The 21,598-nt window shown below is 54.1% G+C and overlaps 1 protein-coding gene and 1 pseudogene across 1 annotated transcript in view; both read left to right on the plus strand.

Moving 5' to 3' along the window:
- LOC129528455 (immunoglobulin superfamily member 3-like) overlaps positions 1-2,126 on the plus strand; it is a 52,732-nt gene extending 50,606 nt beyond the window's left edge. Inside the window, 3 exon segments of the mRNA XM_055368849.1 lie at positions 936-1,007; positions 1,332-1,505; positions 2,049-2,126. Of these exon segments, the coding sequence (XP_055224824.1) occupies positions 936-1,007; positions 1,332-1,404 (145 nt within the window). The 3' untranslated portion in view covers positions 1,405-1,505; positions 2,049-2,126.
- Positions 2,127-2,149: 23 nt separating this feature from the next.
- LOC129528201 (glutathione hydrolase 1 proenzyme-like) lies at positions 2,150-19,579 on the plus strand (annotated as a pseudogene).
- The last annotated feature ends 2,019 nt before the right edge of the window (positions 19,580-21,598 follow it).

Genomic DNA, 21,598 nt, shown 5'->3' on the forward strand with positions numbered 1-21,598 from the left:
GGACCTCCAGGAATCGGTGTCTCTATCAGGAACCCTTAATCCTGACCCGGACTCCCGGCTGGGACCCAGGGTGTTGGAGTGGCAAGAGCGCTGTCAGGCCTGGTGAAGGGTGTGAGCTGTCCAACGGGGCAAGGAGGAGGCAGGGCCTGTTCTGTAGTTGGACAGACAGAACCCTCTAGCTGCTTTCTGGAAGACTGAAGGGAAGGCGATGTTGGAGGGAGGGAGTGCAGGCAGCGGCTGTGAGGGAGTTCAGGTCAGAAACAGGTGGCACCTGGATTCACACTGTGGTGGTCACGGTGGGGATGAGGGGCTGCTTTGGATTGTGCTGGGGATGTGGGGTGGTGTGCTGCTGCATGACTACTGCCAGGTCTCTCTGCTCTTGGTGTCTGCATCCAGGGCTGGGAGGGGGTCAAATGTATCACACTATCGGCCCCAGGCCCACCAAGCCTGGGGAGGTGGCCACACTTCCACGATGGCATCTGGATGTTCCCTGTGTGTGGGGAGGGCACAGGGACTCCATTCGTAGACCACCTCTTGGACAGTGTGTCTGCCTCTGAGGTCAGACGCTCTGCACTGGGACAGGGTGGAGTGGAGGGAAACCCAGCTTGGGGCTCATTGGAGGGGCTTGCTGGCAGACACCGCCCTTTGTGGGAAACTGACTGTGGGAGAGGGGAACTCCAACCTCTGTCACCACATCTCTCTTCCCTGTTGTCACACCTGTCACCTGCTGCCATAGCCATGAGACTTCCCAAGGGTCACTGCTGCCACTCACTGCACAGCCTGGAAGGGAGTCCACAGGGGACATAGAGTGAGCAAGAGACCTGTGCCACTCAGGCCTCCTGGGGGTGTCCCCAGTGCAGCCATGATGATAATCACAGCTACCATTCACCAAGTCCTGCCCACAGTCTAACCTACTCTATTCACAAAACTCCCAGCAGCAAGGCAAGTGAGGTGCTGCCGTCATCCAGGCTGGACAGTTCAGTGATTTGCCTGAGGCCCCACAGCAGGTGAGTGGCAAGTCCAGCGTCAGAGCAGGGCAGGCTGGCAGTGCCCCCTGAGCCCTCTTTGCCATGCTTACCACATGCACATCCTGGGCTTCTGCAGGAATGCCCTGTCCCCTACCTGCCCTGCTCCATGCAAAACCCTCTTTGAGCTGTGCCTGGGAGACGTGCTGAGAGAATTCATGGAAACAAATGTGTTACTGACAGCCTCTTTGCCTCCAGAGTTCAACTGGAGACAGAGAAACCAGCCAGAGGCAGAGGGAGGTAACACGGAGTCCCCCAGAAAGGTCTGGGCTGCGCGTGCTTCAGGTAACCTCCCTTGACCTTCAGGAGAACGAGAAGGCTGCCTGATCAGAGAGTCTCTGAAGAAGATCCTGTGGCTACAGGCTTCAGCAGAGTGTGAGGGAGACCCCAGTTATTTCCTCAGGTGTTTCCACCAAATCCTCCTGTCTTTCATGGCCAACACCCCAGGCAAGGCTTGGGGTCCCCGTCTGCTGCTGGACGGTAAGTCCTGGCCCCGTGGCAGCGAATCTGTGGGGTGTTCTGATTGTGGGCACTATGGAAGCTAAACCCCATGCTCCAGGTGGGGTGGAGGGTCTTCAGAGGACTCCTGGACAGTGCCTGGCTCTAGACTGAGGTGGGGGACACAGGAGAAACCAGGCCAGGCCCATCCCTACTGGAGCTTCTCCCTAAGCAGTGGAGGCTCAGCCACTGTGAGGAGGTAGGCAAGGCCCTGCAGAAAGAGGGGTGAGGAAATCTGGGGGCTCCCAGGAAGGGTCGCTGCTGGAGATGGGGTTCTTACCAGGATGGGCTCTGAAGATAAGCAGGGAGGATTTGGGAGGGCAGAGATGAGGCCCAGAGCTTCTGGCAGAGAGCATGGCCTGCGCAAAGGTCTGGGGGCCGGACAGCCTGCACGTATTCTGGGAAGCAGGAAGGAGACACAGGCCTTGTGTTTCTGAGCCCCGACTTTAGACTGTGCCCTGTTGGGGAGGGGCCAGGGAATGTCTGAGGCTGGGCCTGACCCTGCTCCTTACCCCGTGGGAGCAGCAGAGCCATGAAGAAGAAGTTAGTGGTGCTGGGCCTGCTGGCCGTGGTCCTGGTGCTGTTCATTGTCGTCCTCTGTCTCTGGCTGCCCTCAGCCTCCAAGGAACCTGACAACCATGTGTATACCAGGGCTGCCGTGGCTGCGGATGCCAAGCAGTGCTCGGAGATTGGGAGGTGAGTGGGGCAGGGCATGGGACATGGGCCCTGAAAACTGGGCAAGTGGACCAGAGCAATACCTTCACCCCTCTGAGACTCAGTTTCCCCACATGTAAGCTTTGCTTAGACTCTCTCAGTAGCCTTTGGGAAAGGGACGGTGACTCCGAGAGCAGGATGTGGGTCTCCTAGAGCCAAACAGGGCCCCTTTTCTCAGTTCTAAGAGTCTCTGTCTCTTTGGATAAACTCCACTGTTTTGTTGTTTGGTGGCTATTTTTACTTATTTCTTCCTATCTATCTATCTATCTTTCTATCTATCTATCTATCTATTTAGAGATGGAGTTTTGCTCTGTTGCCAGGCTGGAGTGCAGTGGTGCAATCTCAGTTAACTGCAACCTCCGCCTCCCAAGTTCAAGCGATTCTCATGCCTAAGCCTCCCAAGTAGCTGGGATTACAGACATGTGCCACCACGCTCAACAAATTTGTGTGTGTGTGTGTGTGTGTGTGTGTGTTTCCGAGACAGAGTATCACTCTGTTACCCAGGCTGGAGGGCAGTGGTGCAATCTTGGCTTACTGCAGCCTCCCCCTCCCAGGTTCAAGTGATTCTACTGCCTCAGCCTCCACATTAGCTGAGACTACAGGCATGTGCCACCATGCCCAGCTAATTTTTGTATTTTTAGTAGAGACAGGGTTTTGCTATGTTGGCCAGGCTGGTCTTGAACTCCTGACCTTGTGATCTTCCCACCTCTGCCTCTCAAAGTGCTGGGATTACAGGTGTGAGCCACTGTGCCTGGCCTAATTATGGTGTTTTTAGTAGAGATGGGGTTTCACCATGTTGGTCAGGCTGGTCTCGAACTCCTGACCTCAGGTAGTCCACCCACCTGGGCCTCCCAAAGTGTTGGGATTACAGGTGTGAGCCACCATGCCCAGCTTATTCTTTTCTGTTTTTTTTTTTGGATAGGAGACAATTTCTTTCTTTCTTTTTTTTATTTTATTTTATTATTATTATACTTTAAGTTTTAGGGTACATGTGCACAATGTGCAGGTTTGTTACATATGTACACATGTGCCATGTTGGTGTGCTGCACCCACCAACTCGTCATTTAGCATTAGGTATATCTCCCAATGCCATCCCTCCCCCCTCCCCCCAAGGAACGCTGTTGCCCAAACAGGGACATGAAGGGCTTATTCTTTTTTTAAGGTGGAGTCTTACTCTGTCACCCAGGCTGGAGTATAGGGGAGCGATCATAGCCCACTGCAGCCTCAAACTCTTGGGTTTAAGTGATCCTCCCGCCTCAGCTTCCTAAAGTGCTGGGATTACAGGTGTGAGCCATGGTGCCTGGCTTCTACTGTTTTATTCTATTTTAGACTCTTATCTCATGTTATATATAAAGATCAGTTCCCTTCTAAAGACTTAAACAGAAAAAATATTATGTTTTTCATATTTTGAGACAGGGTCTTGTTCTGTCACCCAGGCTGGAGTGCAGTGGCATGATCATAGCTCACTGCAGCCTTGAACTCTTGGGCTTTAGCGATCCTCCCACCTCAGCCCCCTGAGTAGCTAGGACTACAGGCGTGCATCACACCTGACTAATTTAAAAAGACTGTTTTGTAGATATGGTCTCACTCTATTGCCCAGGCTGGTCTTGAACTCCTGGCCTCAAGTGATCCTCCACCTTGGCCTCCCAAAGTGCTGAGATTACAGGTGTAAGCCACCATCTCTAGCAGGGGAAAAAAATGTTATTAATGAAGTATAGCAATTTCCCTTTTTGTCCCAATTATAAAAATCATGTACATTTGTTTGCTTCATAAAGAGGAAACTGTCTGGGCAAGGTGGTCTACACCTGTAATCCCAGCACTTTGGGGGGTTGATGCGGGCAGACCACCCGAGGTCAGGAGTTCGAGACCAGCCTGGCCAACATGGTGCACTCTGTCCCTACTAAAAATATAAAAAGTTAGCGGGGCTTGGTGGTGTGCGCCTATAATCCCAGCTACTCAGGAGGCTGAGGCAGGAGAATCGCTTGAACCCAGGAGGCAGAGGTTGCAGTGAGCTAAGATCATGCCACTGCACTCCAGTCTGGGCAACTGAGTGAAACTCTGTCTCAGAAAAAAAAAAAAAGAAAAGAAAAAGAAGAAACTGTAATCCCAGCACTTTGGGAGGTTGAGGCGATAGGATTGCTTTAGACCGTGAGTTTGAGACCAGCCTGGGCAACATAGAAAGACCCTATCTCTACAAAAAAGACAAAAAATTGCCCGGTGTGGTGGTTCTTACCTGTAGTCCCAGCTACTCAGGAGACTGAAGTGGGAGGATTGCTTGAGCCCAGGAGGTCAAAGCTGCATTGAGCCAAGACTGTGCCACTGCACTTCATCCTGGGTGACAAAGTGAGACCCTGTCTCATAAAACAAAGGCTGGGCACAGTGGCTCATGCCTGTAATACCAGCACTTTGGGAAGCCAAGGTGGGTGGATTACTTGAGCACAGGAGTTCTTGACCAGCCTGGGCAACATGATGAAACCCCATCTCTACAAAATACACAAACAAACAAAATTGGCTGGGCATGGTGGCATGTGCCCATAGTCCCAGCTACTTGGGAGGCTGAGATAGGAGTGTCAATTGAGCCCAGGAGACTGAGGCTGCAGTGATCTGAGATCACACCACTGCACTCCAGCCTGAGCAACAAAGAGAGACTTTGTCTCCAAAAAAAAAAAAAAGAGGCCAAGGCAGGCGGATCATGAGGTCAAGAGATAGAGATCATCCTGGCCAACATGGTGAAACACGGTCTCTACTAAAAATACAAAAATTAGCTGGGCATGGTGGCATGCACCTGCAGTCCCAGCTACTCAGGAGGCTGAGGCAGGAGAATGGCTTGAACCCGGGAGGCAGAGGTTGCAGTGAGCTGAGATCGTGCCACTGCACTCCAGCCTGGCAATAGAGCAAGACTCCATCTCAAAACAAAAAAGAAAGAAACTAAAAACAAAAACCCCAAAACTCGAATGGACTTCTCTTCCATCCTCCTTTGGGCAGGTGGGCAGCAGGGTGTGTATGCGGGGCCAGGGTGGAAGCCTGCAGGTTCTCATGCCTTTATGTGCCACAAGGCAGGGATGCACTGCGGGACGCTGGCTCTGCAGTGGATGCAGCCATTGCAGCCCTGTTGTGTGTGGGGCTCATGAATGCCCACAGCATGAGCATCGAGGGTGGCCTCTTCCTCACCATCTACAACAGCACCACCCATGAGTGCCTCGGAAGAGGAGAGGGAGAGGGGCAGGGGTTGTGGGTTGGGCCGAGGCACAGCTCGGTGGCCCCCAGGCTCACGTGGCATAAAGGGTTTGGGTGGGTGGGCCTGCCTACCTGCTTCTCCTTCTAGGAAAAGCTGAGGTCATCAATGCCCACGAGGTGGCCCCCAGGCTGGCCTTTGCCAGCATGTTCAACAGCTCGGAGCAGTCCCAGAAGGGTAAGCCATGCTGCAGACTTGGGGCATGGGTGCAGAGCTGGCTGAGCCACCGGGAAGGGGCCTTGCCCACAGGAGCCTGCTCCCGTCAGGGTTCAGGGGCAGTTCTAGTACCCCCCATCCCTTCCTGGCCCCATAGCACCGTCCCACAATGAGTGGTCAGGACCACCATCACCACGGTAAAGGGCCGGGAGCTTCTGTTATTTCTGCTAAGGCCTCCGGGGCCACTCTGTGCAGCACATGGAAAGAATAATTATTATGCTAGCAGACCTCATGGACCAGGGCTCACTGGGGCCCACGCTCTGCTCTGCGCTTTTCACCCACGAGCCTCTCACAACCCTCCCTGCTCCTTTGGGCTAGGGGATGCTGTGTGGATTCCCATTTTACAGGGTGAGGATGCTGAGTCTCAGACAGGTCATGCAAATCAGCTGAGGTCACACAGCTGGGAGGTGGTGAAGCTAAAATTGAACCCAGGCTGTCTATATCCTGCCTTTTCAACAGGCATCCCATTCACTCATTTGTTCATTTGTGGGGATGGCGCTCTAGAATGTGAGGTGGAGTCTCTCTTTTCTAATCTGGTCTTAAGTGGAGAGGAGGCCCCCAAATTCCCCAGGTACCTGAAGGGAAGCCACTGTCCATCCAGGAAGCCACTGTCTGTCCCCAAAGGAGGCACAATAGATTGTGAGATAAAAGTTGGAGGATGGGAGGGTCTCAACAACTCAACGCCTCTAGTCCTAGCACTTTAGGAGGCCAAGTCAGGAGGAGCACATGAGCCCAGGAGACCTGCCTGGACAACATAGCAAGACTCCATCTCTACAAAAAATGGGAAAAAAAAATTAGCTAGGTATGGCGGTGTGTGCTTATGGTCCCAGCTACTCGGGAGTCTAAGGTGGGAGGATCACTTGAGCCCAGGAGGTTGAGGCTGCAGTGAGCCATGATTATACCACTACACTCTAGCTTGGGCAACAAAGTGAGACCCTGTCAAAAAAAAAAGGCTGGGCCTTTTTTTCACAGGCTCACGCCTGTAATCCCAGCACTTTGGGAGGCTGAGGCAGATGGATCACCTAGGTCAGGAGTTCAAGACCTGCCTGGGCAACATAGTGAAACCCTTTCTCTATTAAAAGTACAATAAGTCGGGCATGGTGGCACAGGCCTGTAATATCCCAGCTACTCAGGAGGCTAAGGCAGGGGAATCGCTTGAACCCAGGAGGTGGAGATTGCAGTGAGCCGGGATCATGCCACTGCACTCCAGCCTGGGCAACAAGAACGAAGCTCCGTCTCAAAAAAAAAAAAAAAACAAGTTGGAGGATGGAGGGGCAGGACACACTCACCATAGCAGGCCTTAGACATCAGGTGGGGGTCCTGGGTGGCGCCCTTTGGAGTCTTCTGCAACATACTCAAGCTTTGATTTTTTTTTTCTTCTTTTTTTTTGAGATGGAGTCTCACTCTGTCGCCCAGGTTGGAGTGCAGTGGTGCGATCTCGGCTCACTGCAAGCTCTGCCTCCTGAGTTCACGCCATTCTCCTGCCTCAGCCTCCCGAGTAGCTGGGACTACAGGTGCCTGCCACCACACCCGGCTAATTTTTTGTATTTTTTAGTAGAGACGGGTTTTCACTATGTTGCCCAGGCTGGTCCCTCGATCTCCTGACCTCGTGATCCCCCTGCGTCGGCCTCCCAAGGTGCTGGAATTACAGGCGTGAGCCACTGTGCCCCGCCAATCTTTCATTTGTTTTTAATACTCATTGAGAAACTCAGCATCTGTAGATATGAAGTTGCTCAGGGTAAGAGAATGCGGGAATCATAGGCTTGGCACCTTGTGGATGCTTAGAATCATTTATTTAACTAGAATGTATTGAGCATTGTCTTAAAGAATCAGCTGTTGTTCCTGAAGCTGGGGTGAAAAACAAAGATGGCAGAGGAAATCTGTGACACTCCAGGTGGGAAAAGAAACTAGGCAGGTGCGGGTGTGTTACGGGCTGCAGAAAAACAGACCTGGAGGGCCTCAAAATCTGGGACTCTATGGAGGGTGACCCAGTCAGGGAAGGAGACATCTGAGCAAAGACCCAGAGGCAGAGATGGGGTCAGGGGAGTTATCTCCTGGTCTGCTATCCAGGTGTGATGGCAGGGACAGAGCCCTGTGGGGAGCTAGGGAGGCTGCAGCAAGTGACCCAAGGGAAATGGCCCAGGTTGTGTGGGATCTCTTAGGTTATGGTGAAGCCTCTGCTTCCTGTCTGAGGGAAGTGGGGGCTCGTGGAGTGTGTGAGTGGAAGGGGATGGATCTGGCCTACGGATTGCTGTGTAAGGGGCAGGGAGCATGTGGGGACCTGTCCAGAGGTCACTGCAGTAATTCGTGGAGAGGGTGCTGGGAAGTGGCTGATGCTGGACAGACACACTTGGAAGTGGAGCCTGTGGATTTGAGGATGGGTTGGGTGTGATGCTTGTGTAGGGAGTCCCCGGGGACCCCTGATCTTTTGTCTGTACCTGGAAGGATGGGGTGACCCTAATGGAGACAGGCAGAGTTCTCAGGACGCAGGTTGAGCAGACACTCAGAGCTCGGTTTTGGGCACGGTGAAGTTTGAGATGTTTTCTTCGAGCAGGCAGGTAGATACTCAGGTCTGGTGATCAGAGGAGCAGTCCAGGCCAGCAGGTCAATTTGAGAGTTAGTGCATAAATGGAGGCTGAAGCTCAGATGTCAAGCAGACCACGAGGAGAGAGAGCAAAGACAGAGGGGAGAGTAGGAGCTAGGATGGCAGGCGGGGGAGACTCGGGTGGAGCCAGGTGCTGGGATGCAGGGGCGGCTCTCAGGGAGAGTGATGAGCCCAGTAAAGCTGAGAGGGGCACTGGGTCTGGCAGTGTGGGGGTCACCAGAGAACTTGGCAAGTGTGGCGGCATGAGAGTCTGATTGGCCTGAGGTCAGGAGAAGATTTTTTTCTGATATTGATACATGATATTTTCTATATTTATGGGTACATGTGAGTGCTTGTTACATGCATAGAGTGTATAATGATCAAGGCAGGGTATTTGGAGTCTCCGTCACCTTGAATATTTTTCATTTCTGGGTGTTAGCACCATAGTCCTCTCTTCGTTACTTTGAAATATACAAAATACTGTTGCTAAGCATCATCACCCTGGTCTGCTATCAAAGATTAGAACTTCTCCTGTCTTGGCTGGGCACGGCGGCTCACGCCTGTCATCCCAGCACCTTGGAAGGCTGAGGTGGGTGGATGACCTGAGGTCAGGAGTTTGAAACCAGCCTGGCCAACATGGCAAAACCCCATCTGTACTAAAAATCCAAAAATTAGCCTGGTGTGCTGGCCTGTGCCTGTAAACCCAGCGACTCGGGAGGCTGAGGCAGGAGAATCTTGAACCTGGGAGGCAGAGGTTGTAGTGAGCTGAGATCATGCCACTGCACTGCAGTCTGGGAGACAGAGCAAGACTCCATCTCAAAAACAAACAAACAAAAAACAAAACAAAACAGAAAAGAACTTCTGTCTAACTACAAGGTGGAAGGAATCATGTGCTGGGTGTCAGACCTTCCGGGATGTATGTGCAGCTTCTAGGAATTGAAACCACCAGCTCTTGGAAACTTGCGCCAGGCTTCAGGGTGGGAGAGGCAGTTCTAGAGCAGCAGCCGCCAAGCCAAGCCAAATGGCCCCAACATCTCTCGCAAGAGCAGGAGAGTACCTGGGGGCAGAGGCCATCGTTGTACCTTTCTGGGCAAAGGGTCAGTGTCTGTAGTGTCCATATGGGCAGTGGGGCTCGGGGGGAAGCAGGCCCAGGGGTCTGTTTCCAATGACCTCCTCAAAAGTCAGAACTGGAAGGCAAAACCCCTTATAGACTGGGTGCACCTGTAATCCCAGCATGTTGGGAGGCTGAGGTGGGAGGATTGCTTGAGGCCAGAGTTTGAGACCAGTCTTGGCAACGTAGCAAGACCCCTGTCTCTACAACAAATAAAAATAAAAAATTAGGCTGGGAGTGGTGGCTCACGCCTGTAATCCCAAAACTCTGAGAGGCTGAGGAGGATGGATCACCTGATATTAGGAGTTCAAGACCAGCCTGACCAATCTGGTAAAACCCCGTCTCTACTAAAAATGCAAAAATTAGCAAGGATGGTTGTACATGCCTGTAATCCCAGCTACTTGGGATGCTGAGGCAGGAGAATTACTTGAACTCGGGAGGTGGAGGTTGGAGTGAGCCAAGATTGTGCCATCGCACTCCAGCCTGGGCAACAAGAGTGAAACTCCATCTCAAAAAAAAAAAAAAAAAAGCCATGTGTAGTGGGGTATGTCTGTAGTCTTAGGTACTTCAGAGGCTGAGGTGGGAGGATCGCTTGAGCCTGGGAAGCCAAGGCTGCAGTGAGCCATGATTGCACTACTGCACTCCAGCTGGGACAACAGAGTGAGACCCTGTCTCAAAACAGACAAACAAACAAAAACCCTTATAGTTGGATGGAGAAACTGAGGCTGCGAGAGGGGACAGGATGGAGGTTAAGGCTCAGTCTTGCCTCTCTGGGGCAGTAGAAAAGAGGAAGGGAGCCCTTTCTTAGGGCTGGCTGTGTCTTGAAGGTGGCCTGTGCTTGACCTGGGTCAGGGTGGGATCTGCTCTTGTTTTGGCACATTCTGGTGGAGCCCATGAGTCTTACAGGATAAGCCCTTGTGGTCAGCGAGATGGGAGGGGGTCTGGCCTGGCACAGGATTTTAGACATGCAGGAACCTGCACAGACAGACACCTCATCCTGGGACAGCAAAACCCAGCCGCATGCTACTGCTTCCCCTCCTGTGCCCTCCTCAGACATCCCTGGTCCATGTACACTCCTACCTGCTGAGCCCCTCTTAAAAAAAATTAAACATCCCCTCCTAAAAAAAAAAAATTAAAATTAAAAAATAAATAAAAAAATAAAAAATCCCCTTCTGCTGGGTGTGGTGTTCAAGCCTGTAATCTCAGCTACTCAGGAGGCTGAGGTGGGAGGATTGCTTGAATCCAGGAGTTCGAGATCAGGCTGGGCAAGATGGCAAGACCCCAACTCAAAAAAGAAAAAAAAAATCTTTCCTCCTAAGCCTCATTGCCCCATCTGTAAAACGAGTCAGGGACTGTGCCTGGGATGCTGCCTGCGAGAGATCCCGATGTCCCCCACTCAGGGTCACTAACTGTGGCTCTCTCTCCCCAGGAGGGCTGTCGGTGGCGGTGCCTGGGGAGATCCGAGGCTATGAGCTGGCACACCAGCGGCATGGGCGGCTGCCCTGGGCTCGCCTCTTCCAGCCCAGCATCCAGCTGACCCGCCAGGGCTTCCCCATGGGCAAGGGCTTGGCAGTAGCCCTGGAAAACAAGTGGACGGTCATCGAGCAGCAGCCTGTCTTGTGGTATGTCTGTGGGTGTGGCCCCCTGACACAGGCAGGGCAGGCACAGCCCAAGGACCTTGCAGGCTGTAGCAGCAGTGGAGCGGCCCTCTGCCTTCAGGACCCTGCGCTGATAATGGGATGAGGAGATACAGACCCTTCCCACCACGTGTGGGGACACATTCTGAGCGTGGGGTCCCAGTGGCCACTGTGGCTGGCCATGTGTCCTGAGTGGCAAGGGACACTAGGAGGTTCCCGGAAGGGACACTAGGAGGATGAGCGCTGAGTGACAGGGCCACCCACCTGTGACAGGCGCTGCCCCTGCTTTGTGCTGGTCTCCTGTGTGGGCAGGTGTGTGGGGTGGTCTGGCTAAGTCCACCCCACCTGCTGCCTCACATGAGCCCCCTCTGCCCCAGTGAGGTGTTCTGCCGGGATAGAAAGGTGCTTCGGGAGGGGGAGAGACTGACCCTGCCACGGCTGGCTGACACCTACGAGACGCTGGCCATTCAGGGTGCCCAGGCCTTCTACAACGGCAGCCTCACGGCCCAGATTGTGAAGGACATCCAGGCGGCCGGTGAGTGGGTAACCTCAAGGGCCTGGGTGAGGAACTCTGCAGTGGAAACCCTGAGCTGTAGCCCAGAGCCATGGGGTCCTCCTGTCTTGCCTGAGCCTGCAGGAAGTTCCTGGTGGAGGAGGGTCAGTGACTGGCCATGTGGGTCCACAGCTCCTGCTTATATCAAAACCAAGAGAGGCCACACAGTCCAGGAGAGCAAGTCCCTGTTGGGGTAAATGCAGGTGTAGGCAAGAGCCAGGGCTGGGGAAGCACTAGAATACAGCCTGAAGATCCAGGAGGACTTCTTGGAGGAGGTGGTGGCTGGGCTGCAGATAACTTCGTTAGGCAGAGAGAGGAAGGGATTCCTAGCAGAGGAACAGCTGGGCTAAGGCCCAGTAGAGGGGGCTTTGATTCACCAAGAGGGTTACAAGGGATGAGGGTCGCCTTGAGAGAGGCATGGGGAAGGGGATTTGTGGGGCAGGGGCCTGGAGCTTGGCTGTGGCTTTCTTCAGGTAATTTTTGTCACTGTTTCATGGAGGAGGGTGATTAGCTTGTCGACCTTTACCACTGAGGCTGGAAATTGGCATGCCAATACCCTGTCTGTTTGGAGCTGACTCCAGGAGAATTAAGAGCCTCCCTCCCTCCCTCTATCCATTCATCGTGAGGAGAAGAGGCCAAGCAGCAGGGACACCGGCAGGAATTCTCCAGTTAGAAAAGGCCCTCTGAGCCAGGTGCGTGGCTCACGTCTGTAATCCCAGCACTTTGGGAGGCCCAGGCGGGTGGATCACCTGAGGTCAGGAGTTCAAGACCAGCCTGGCCAACATGGTGAAACCCTTTCTCTACTAAAAATGCAAAATTAGTCAGGCATGGTGGGTTGTGCCTGTAATCCCAGCTACTTGGGAGGCTGTGGCAGGAGAATCGCTAGAACCTGGGGGGCTGAGGTTGCAGTGAGCCGAGATTGCACCACTGAACTCCACAGAGTGAGACTCCATCTCATAAAAAAAAAAAAAAGAAAGAAAAGGCCCTCTGAGGCCAAGCTTGGTGTCTCATGCCTGTAATCCCAACACTTTGGGAGGCTGAGGTAGAAGTTGAGGCCAGGAGGTCCAAGACAAGGCTGGGCAACATAGTGAGTCTACAAAAAAAATATTGAGAATCTACATAAATATAGTGGGGGTGGGGGTGGGGAACAAGAAAACAAAAAATTCAAAGCATAGTGAAAAGAAATATAGCAAAACCCGGCCGGGCATGGTGGCTCACGCCTGTAATCCCAGAACTTTGGGAGGCCGAGGCGTGTGGATACAGGGTCAGGAGATCGAGACCATCCTGGCTAACACAGTGAAACCTGTCTCTACTAAAAATACAAAAAAATTAGCCAGGTGTGGTGGTGGGTGCCTGCATTCCCAGCTACTTGGGAGGCTGAGGCAGGAGAATGGCGTGAACCTGGGAAGCGGAGCTTGCAGTGAGCCGATATCACGCCACTGCACTCCAGCCTGGGAGATAGAGTGAGACTCCATCTCAAAAAAAAAAAAAAAAGAAATATAGCAAAACACAACAAAAAAAATTAAAATTTGCTGGGTGTAGTTGTGCCTTTAGTCTCAGCTACTGGGGAGGGTCTGCTGGAGGATCACTTGAGCCCAGGAGTTCAAGGCTGTGATTAAGCCACTGCACTCCAGCCTGGGTGACAGAGCAAGATCCTATCTCTAAAAAAAAAAAAAAAAAAAAAACAGAAAACACTCTCTGGCCACAGATGAGAGAAGGCAGACAGGAAGCCACTAAGCCAAGCAGGCAGAGGGCAGGTGGCCCCAGACCGGCTGTCAGGTGGTGAGCAGTGTCAGGGAGACAGGAGTGCCAGAGCTGGTGAGGTTCCCAAGGAGGTGAGGTTGCCTGTGGCCCCCTCCCAGGGCACAGTCTCACCCCTCCAGTAGTGCACTCTGTCCTCCCTGGTAGGTACAGGCTTTTCCCCACCACCATGGTGAAGCCATGCCTGCCCCCAACCCCACTGGGGCAGCTCCATCCTCCACGCAGTGGTGCAGCCCCATCCCAGTGCCCATTCGAGCTGCTGTCCCATTGCAGGGGGCATTGTGACAGCTGAGGACCTGAATAACTACTGTGCTGAGCTGATCGAGCACCCGCTGAACATCAGTCTGGGAGACGCAGTGCTGTACATGCCCAGTGCGCAGCTCAGTGGGCCCGTGCTGGCCCTCATCCTCAACATCCTCAAAGCTGAGTGGTTGCACCACAGCCGTGTGGTAGGACCCATGACACTGCCTCTCTCTCCCCACGCCCCACCCCTGCTGCATCTCTGCTCGCCCCCCATGCCACATCTTTCCATCACTGAGCTCCCGAGGTGTGTCCCTGCGTCACAGCTCACCATGTCCTGAAGGAGGCAGTGCAGAGCGACAGGGCTGAAGCGGGCAATGCTCAAGGGTTGGAGGAGGAACAGGAGTCATCAGGAGGGAGAGAGGTGCAGGAGCTCAGGGCTGCAGGGCCTGGTCCAGAGGGTACCCTGGTCCAGTGGGTGACCCTGCCACTTGGTCACTGAATGGCCAGAGCTGATGCGTGACGTGAGGCCCAGGCTCAGGAGCCCTCACCTTACTTCACTCTCACCACAGCCTTCTGAAGCAGCTGCTGCTATTGGTTATTAAACGCTCCTTGAGGTGGGCAAAGTGGCTCAGGCAGTTGTTAACCCTCTGAGCCCCTCAGAGTCTCTGGGGCTCAGCAACATGCACCTGGCTCTGATCAACCAGGGTACAGCTTCTCCCGGGAGAGCGTGGAGACCCCCGAGCAGAAGGGCCTGACGTACCACCGCATCATAGAGGCTTTCCGGTTTGCCTACGCCAAGAGGACCCTGCTTGGGAACCCCAAGTTTGTGGATGTGACTGAAGTAAGGGGCAGGGGCTGGCCCACTGTGGGTGTGGGGCCTGCTGTAGAGGCATCGGGTGGGCTCCCCAGGGTGGCTACAGCCTCACATATGCTTTCTGAATCCATTCCTGCCACAAACTTTGATTGCGGGCCTACTGTGTGCTCAGATGGACTGGTGGGTGACCCCCAGTCTTGGCTTCTGCCCCACAGAACTGACAGTGTGGGGAATTAGTGGCCACCCTCCTACCTCAGGTCCTTTGCACATGCTGTGGTTCTCGAGTGCTCAGTGCTGAGATGAGGAACACATGGGGGCATTGCAGCCCTCGGGCATGGTGAGATGGATGGGTGAAAGGGAGACGGCCAGGTGAACAGAGACCTCGGCCACCCACTCCCTGTCACTCCAAACTAATGCTTCCCAGATGCCACCCTCAGCCCTGCACCACCTGACCCACTCACTCAGTAGCTGCCCCAGCTCCACGCTGGGTCCCTATAAGACCCTGTCATATCCCTTCCCGCTGAGGATCCTCACATTCCTCCTTACCTACTTGGGTCCTTGGCATTCCTGGGTGGATCTGAAGACCCCACCACACTGACCAGTGACCTCCCAGGAGGGGCGTCAGCTGCCCGGGTGGTGTCTTCTCTTTCCCCGTGAGCATTCTGCACCTCTGACTCCCGCTGCAGCCAGTGACCTGGTGTCTTGTCTCTCTGAGGGGACAGAGCCACTGCAGCGTGTCCCTCTGCCCTCCCTTTTGGCTAAGGCCAGCTCTTTCATCTACTTGCTGGCTCGGGGTGCTGTTCCCACAATGCTCCTTTCTGCCTCTGACGATTTACTTCTTTATCACGGATTATTCCCGAAAGAAAGGCAGCTGTTGTTGCTCTAGAAATTTCTATCTGCTGCCTCCTTCTGTCCTTTGCTCCTCTTAGAGCAAACATGGCTGGGCTATGTCCTCTCTCCCTTCAGGGTATCCCCTCCCCTGCTCTATCCCCATGCCACCAGATCTCCATGTCCAGCCTCAGTTTCCCCATCAGGCCCCACTCAGCAGCATCTCACACAGCTCACCACACTCTCCTCGAGTTTTCATTTTGCAAATTTTTCGCACCTACAAAAATGTAAAAAAATCCCAAAACTGCCCAAGCATCAATGTTCCCTTTTCCTGGAGTCTGCAGTGTGGACGTTTCTGCCAGATTTCCTAACTCTCTCCGTCTCCACCCACATCTATTGGGATTCGTGTTTTTCTGAAGGATTCCACAGTAGGTTACTGATGTCACACCTCAGGGTGTGTCTCAAAAGTGAGACTTGAAGATAGCACAGCAGGATGTTGGGGTGACACAACCTGCTGTCCCTTCTCTTTGCCTACAGTAGGCTCCCTTGGCTGTTTTGTTTTTGTTGTGTTTTTGTTTAGACACAGAGTCTCTGTCATCCAGGTTGGAGTGCAGTGGTGTGATCTTGGCTCACTGCAGCCTCAACCTCCAGGGCTCAAGCAATCCTCCCACTTCAGCCCCCTGAGCAGCTGGGACCAGAGGCACGTGCCACCAAACCTGGATAATTTTTGTATTTTTTTTAGAGACAGGGTCTTGCCCAGACTGGTCTCAAACTCCTGGGGTCAAACTATCTTCCCACCTCAGCCTCCCAAATTGCTGGGATTACAGGTGTTTTTTTTTTTTTTTTTTTTTTTTTTTTTTTTTTTTTTCACAGAGTCTTGCTCTGTCACGGAGGCTGGAGTGCAGTGGCGCTATCTCAGCTCGCTACAAGCTCCGCCTCCTGGGTTCACGCCATTCTCCTGCCTCAGCCTCCCGAGTAGCTGGGACTACAGGCGCCTGCCACTGCGCCCAGCTAATTTTTTGTATTTTTAGTAGAGACGGGGTTTCACCATGATTGCGATCTCCTGACCTCGTGATCCGCCTGCCTCGGCCTCCCAAAGTGCTGGGATTACAGGCATGAGCCACCGTGCCTGGCCTGTTTTGTTGATTTTTAAAGCCCAGGGCAGTAGTCTTGGAAAATGTCCCACATCGTGGATTTGCCTTTCTGTTTCCTTGAGGGCAGTTTCAGACAGAACACCTTTCCCTGGGATTGGTCAACTAATCTGTGGGGTGTTGCTGAAACTTTATTTTATTTTATTTTATTTTATTTTATTTTATATTTTATTTTTGAGACGGAGTCTCGCTCTGTCCCCCAGGCTGTCCCCCAGGCTGGAGTGCAGTGGCGGGATCTCGGCTCACTGCAAGCTCCGCCTCCCAGGTTCACGCCATTCTCCTGCCTCAGTCCCCCAAGTAGCTGGGACTACGGGTGCCCACCACTGCGCCCAGCTAACTTTTTGTATTTTTAGTAGAGACGGGGTTTCACTGTGTTAGCCAGGATGGTCTCGATCTCCTGACGTCATGATCCGCCCTCCCATAGTGCTGGGATTTCAGGCCTCGGCCTCCCAAAGTGCTGGGATTACAGGCATGAGCCACCGCGCCTGATGTTGAAACTCTCTTGAGGCATTTTCTTCGGCCTTTGGGTCCATCCTCTCTGTCTCCTCCTTGACCTCCTCATCTCCTCCTCGCCACTGCCTTGGGGACCTTGGCCAGGCTCATGGCATCCAGCAGCCACTCAATGTCAATACTTCCATGTTCATCTCTCAGCCTGCCCTTGCCTGTGAACCCATGCTTATTTATTTATTTTTTTTATACTTGCACCCATGCTCTTCAGGTCTGATGAAGTGTCCAGTATCAAGCTTCTGACCATCCCCAAACCTGCCCCTTCTGCAGGGTTTATCTCGCTAGTCGGCACCATCCTTGATTCTTCTCTTTCTCCCACCCAGGCCATCATCTCTTGCCTGGTTGATACCCACAGCCTCCCCTTTGGGATTTATCCTTATCCCTGTCATAGCTGCCAGAGGGACCCTGTGAAAACACTCCCCAGCCTGCTCATTCCTCTGCCCTAAGCCTGCATGGCACAGAGCAAAAGCCAGTTTTTATGGGACCTAGGAGGTCCTGTGGGTTGGGCCCCAGCCTGCATCTTCATCCTCTTCTCCCCACCCCACTCCATTCACTCTCTGCCTATCGCTCACCAGCCTATACCACCTGCCTCAGGGCCTTTGCACTGACCATTTAGGCTGCATTCCAGGCTCTTTTCACACGTTGCCTCCTCTGAGAAGCCCTCCCTGACCACTCTGCCCATACCTCATGCCTCTTGATTCCCCTTACCTGGCTTGTGGTTTCAGCACTTTCCCTGTGTGTGTTTGTTTTTCTTGGCATGAGGGCAGGACGTAAGTGTCTGTTCCCTGTTGATTCCCCAGTGCCAGGCATGCAGTGCAAACTCTAGAAATATTTTTTGCGTGAAGGAATGAGTGATTGAATGCGGCAAGGGTCTGGAGGCTCAGGACCAGGCAGACAGACATTCAGAGTTACTGAAACGCAACAAAGACAGGGAGTCAGACTGGTCGTGCAAGGTCCTGGGCCTGCCCTTGGGTCCTGGGGAGCCACGGAAGGTTGTGGGTGCTAGAAGGTTTTGGTCAGAGTCACAGTCAGGGGCCTTCTGAGACCTGTGCCCCCTCCCTACCCTCCCTCCCCACCTCATCAGGCCAGCTCTGGGGCCTCGACAGGTGGTCCGCAACATGACCTCTGAGTTCTTCGCTGCCCAGCTCCGGGCCCAGATCTCTGACAACACCACTCACCCGATCTCCTACTACAAGCCCGAGTTCTACACGCCGGATGACAGGGGCACTGCTCACCTGTCTGTCATCACAGAGGACGGCAGTGCTGTGTCCGCCACCAGCACCATCAACCTCTAGTAGGGGTTGCTGGGCCGCCTGGGTGGGAAAGTGCCAGAGGCGGGTGGCCCAGGGACCGCCCACTTATCCAGTAAGGTGGCTCCGTCACCTCTTTTCCTGGTGGGAAACTGAGGCCCAATCTTGGTAGCTTATCCTGGGCCTCTCAGTGAGTATGTTTCAGCCTCAGTGGGTGGATAGGGACCAGGCTGGGCCAGGCAAGGTCGGGCGCTGTCTGACCCGGCTGGGTGGTAGCTTTGGCTCCAAGGTCTGCTCCCTGGTCAGCGGGATCCTGTTCAATAATGAATGGACGACGTCAGCTCTCCCAGCATCACCAATGAGTTTGGGGTACCCCCCTCACCTGCCAATTTCATCCAGCCAGGTATGGGGTGGAAGTCCGGGGGTGGGGGGACTGGGGTGGAGAGGGGCGGGTGTCCTGGGCAGGCAGCTGACGGGCATCCCTGTCTTCTCCCATCAGCCGCAGGGAAGCAGCCGCTCTCATCCATGTTCCCAACGATCACGGTGGGCCAGGACGGCCAGGTCCGGATGGTGGTGGGAGCTGCTGGGGGCACGCAGATCACCACAGCCACTGCACTGGTATGCGTCACCCCTTTTCTCCCTGGCCCTTCCCACTCCGCACAGCCCCCAAGCCATGCTGATCACACTCCCAATGCCCCAGACCATCATCTACAACCTCTGGTTCAGCTATGACGTGAAGCGGGCCGTGGAGGAGCCCCAGCTGTACAACCAGCTTCTGCCCAACATCACGACAGTGGAGAGAAACATTGACCAGGTGGGCCAGGGGTTGGAGAAACTGAGTCACGGTGTGGGGCCCCAGAGCATCCTGGGCTGGAGGCCTGGATCATCACAGAGTGGACAATGGTTGGTGTCCTCTCTCTAGTGTCTGGGCCATCTGGAGCCCCTGTGCCATGAGGGCCAAATCCCCTGCTCCAATGAGACCCAGAATGCCCCAACCTGCTCTTCCTGATGACCTGGCCTGAAATGGCACCACCTGGGCTGAGGCCTGTGACCACACAGGCGTGGTTCAGGTGGCATCTGGAGCCCTGCTCAGGCTTCCCCTCTCCTCCCACCCCCAGGCAGTGACTGCAGCCCTGGAGACCCGGCACCATCACACCCAGATCGCGTCCACCTTCATCGCTGTGGTGCAAGCCATCGTCCGCACGGCTGGTGGCTGGGCAGCTGCCTCGGACTCCAGGAAAGGCGGGGAACCTGCTGGCTACTGGTTGCTCCAGGCAGACAAGGCTGACAAGCAACCCAGGGACAAGATACTCACGAGGATAAGGAAGAGGACTTTGGGGGACGGGCTTCCCCTGTGAGCAGCAGAGCAGCGTAATAAATGAGGCCACTGTGCCAGGCTCCAGGTGGCCTCCCTGGCCTGTCTCCCCACTCTCTGGGCCTCAGTGTATTGTGTGTGAAATGGAGCCATCTGGCTGGGGAGGAACAGAGAGGTGGGATTCGGAGATCTTCACAATGCGGGCACTGGAACTAGCCTCAGCATCTTCAGCATGGGGAGAGCGGGGCACATGGCTGGGGGCCAGGGGAAGGTTCACACCAAGCCCTGCCCCTTCCCACCCTGATCCCTCGGACTTTGGGGCCAGGCCCTCCCTTACTGGGGCTGGGCAGTGACACTACCTAGGAGCAGCCACCAGGGGGTGTCACGACCCTGGCGCTTTCTTAGGCAGAGGGTGGCCAGCTGATGCTGGGAACCCGGGCGCCTTCTCAGACCCGTAGGCCTCCAGCTCACCCTGCCGATGACACTGGCGGTGAAGCTGAGGTCCGAGGAATGGGGACTGGGCAACAGGCTGGAGGAAAACATCTCGGTCAGAGCCACGCCCCTGGGGGGTTCCCAAGAGCAAGCCCAGAGTGAAACCCAAGCTTGTGATCCTCTCCAGAGGGAGGCCTGGTTCTCAGGGAACAGCAAATGGGAAGATGTCCCCAGATCCCAGGGATCAGGGCTTGGTCCAGCCGGGGACGCAGCCCAGAGGGAGTGGGTCCAGAAGGAAACAGCTAGACACAGCAGCCTTCACCATTGGCAGCCCCTCCAGGCCTCCCTCGGGGCCTGCTCCCTCCTCTGTGCACAGTTCCAACACCTGGAGCAGGGTTCTGGGAAGGGCTGGTGGAGGTGGGCTGGTGGGAGGCGGTGATCACAGCCCAGCACCTGGATATCACCAGGGGCACTGGGGCCAGGGGCCAGGTGAGGCCAGGTCAGGGCTATCCTTCAGGAGCCCCGAAAACCTGGTGATTCCAAAGGGCCCATAGACAAACAGGGTTTTATGCCTGTGGAGTCAAGTCCCACTGGGTCTGAGCTCTGGAGGGCTGTGTCTCTGGGGCTCTGCAAGGGTGAGGTGGAGGTAGGCTCAACTGGTGTACAAGTCACTCTTCAATCCTTATTTTATTTATTTAATTTTTTTTTAAAAAAATTAAACCAATAGAGATGGGGTCTCACTATGTTGACCAGGCTGGTCTTAACTCCTGACTTCAAGCAGTCCCCACATCTCAGTCTCCCAAAGTGCTAGGATTACAGGGGTGAGCCACTGCACCCGGCCTCAATCCTTATTTTGGCCTGAGAGGAAAGGCTGTGACCCCATTTGCAGGGGAGAAGACTGAAGCTGGAGGGGCAGGCCTTGCTCTGGGTTGCACAGCAGCAAGAGAAGTGGGAGCTGGCCATGAGACTTCCTGGACCCGACACGCTGGTGGGGTACAGCCTGGTTCTCCAGGTCCCATGGGGCTCAGCCCAGGACTACCTCGGGGGGTGAGGGACTTAAATCCTCTCCTTCATTCTCATCACCCCTTCCCCCATCATTTTCTGAGGAAGGACATTCAGGGACCTGAAGGGGTGGCCTGCCCCTCCACACCTGTGGGTGTTTCTCATCAGGTGGGACAAGAGACTGAGAAAAGAAAGAGACACAGAGACAAAGTATAGAGAAAGAAAAGTGGGCCCAGGGGACCTGCACTCAGCATATGGAGGACCCACGCTGGCACCAGTCTCTGAGTTCCCTAGTATTTATTGATCATTATCTCTACCATCTCAGAGAGGGGGATGTGGCAGGACAATAGGGTAATAGTGGGGAGAGGGTCAGCAGGAAAACACATGAACAAATGTCTGTGTCATAAACAAGGTTAAGAAAAAGGTGCTGTGCTTTGATGTGCATATACATAAACATCTCAATGTATTAAAGAGCAATATTGCCACCAGCATGTCCCACCTCCAGCCCTAAGGCAGTTTTCTCCTATCTCAGTAGATGGAATATACAATCGGGTTTTACACCGAGACATTCCTTTGCCCAGGGACAATCAGGAGAGAGATGCCTTCCTCTTATCTCAACTGCAAAGAGGCCTTCCTCTTTTACTAATCCTCCTCAGCACAGACCCTTTATGGGTGTCGGGCTGTGGGATGGTCAGGTCTTTCCCTTCCCAGGAGGCCATATT

Source organism: Gorilla gorilla, chromosome 17 (assembly GCF_029281585.2).
Source record: "Gorilla gorilla gorilla isolate KB3781 chromosome 17, NHGRI_mGorGor1-v2.1_pri, whole genome shotgun sequence".
Taxonomy (NCBI): Eukaryota; Metazoa; Chordata; class Mammalia; order Primates; family Hominidae; genus Gorilla; species Gorilla gorilla.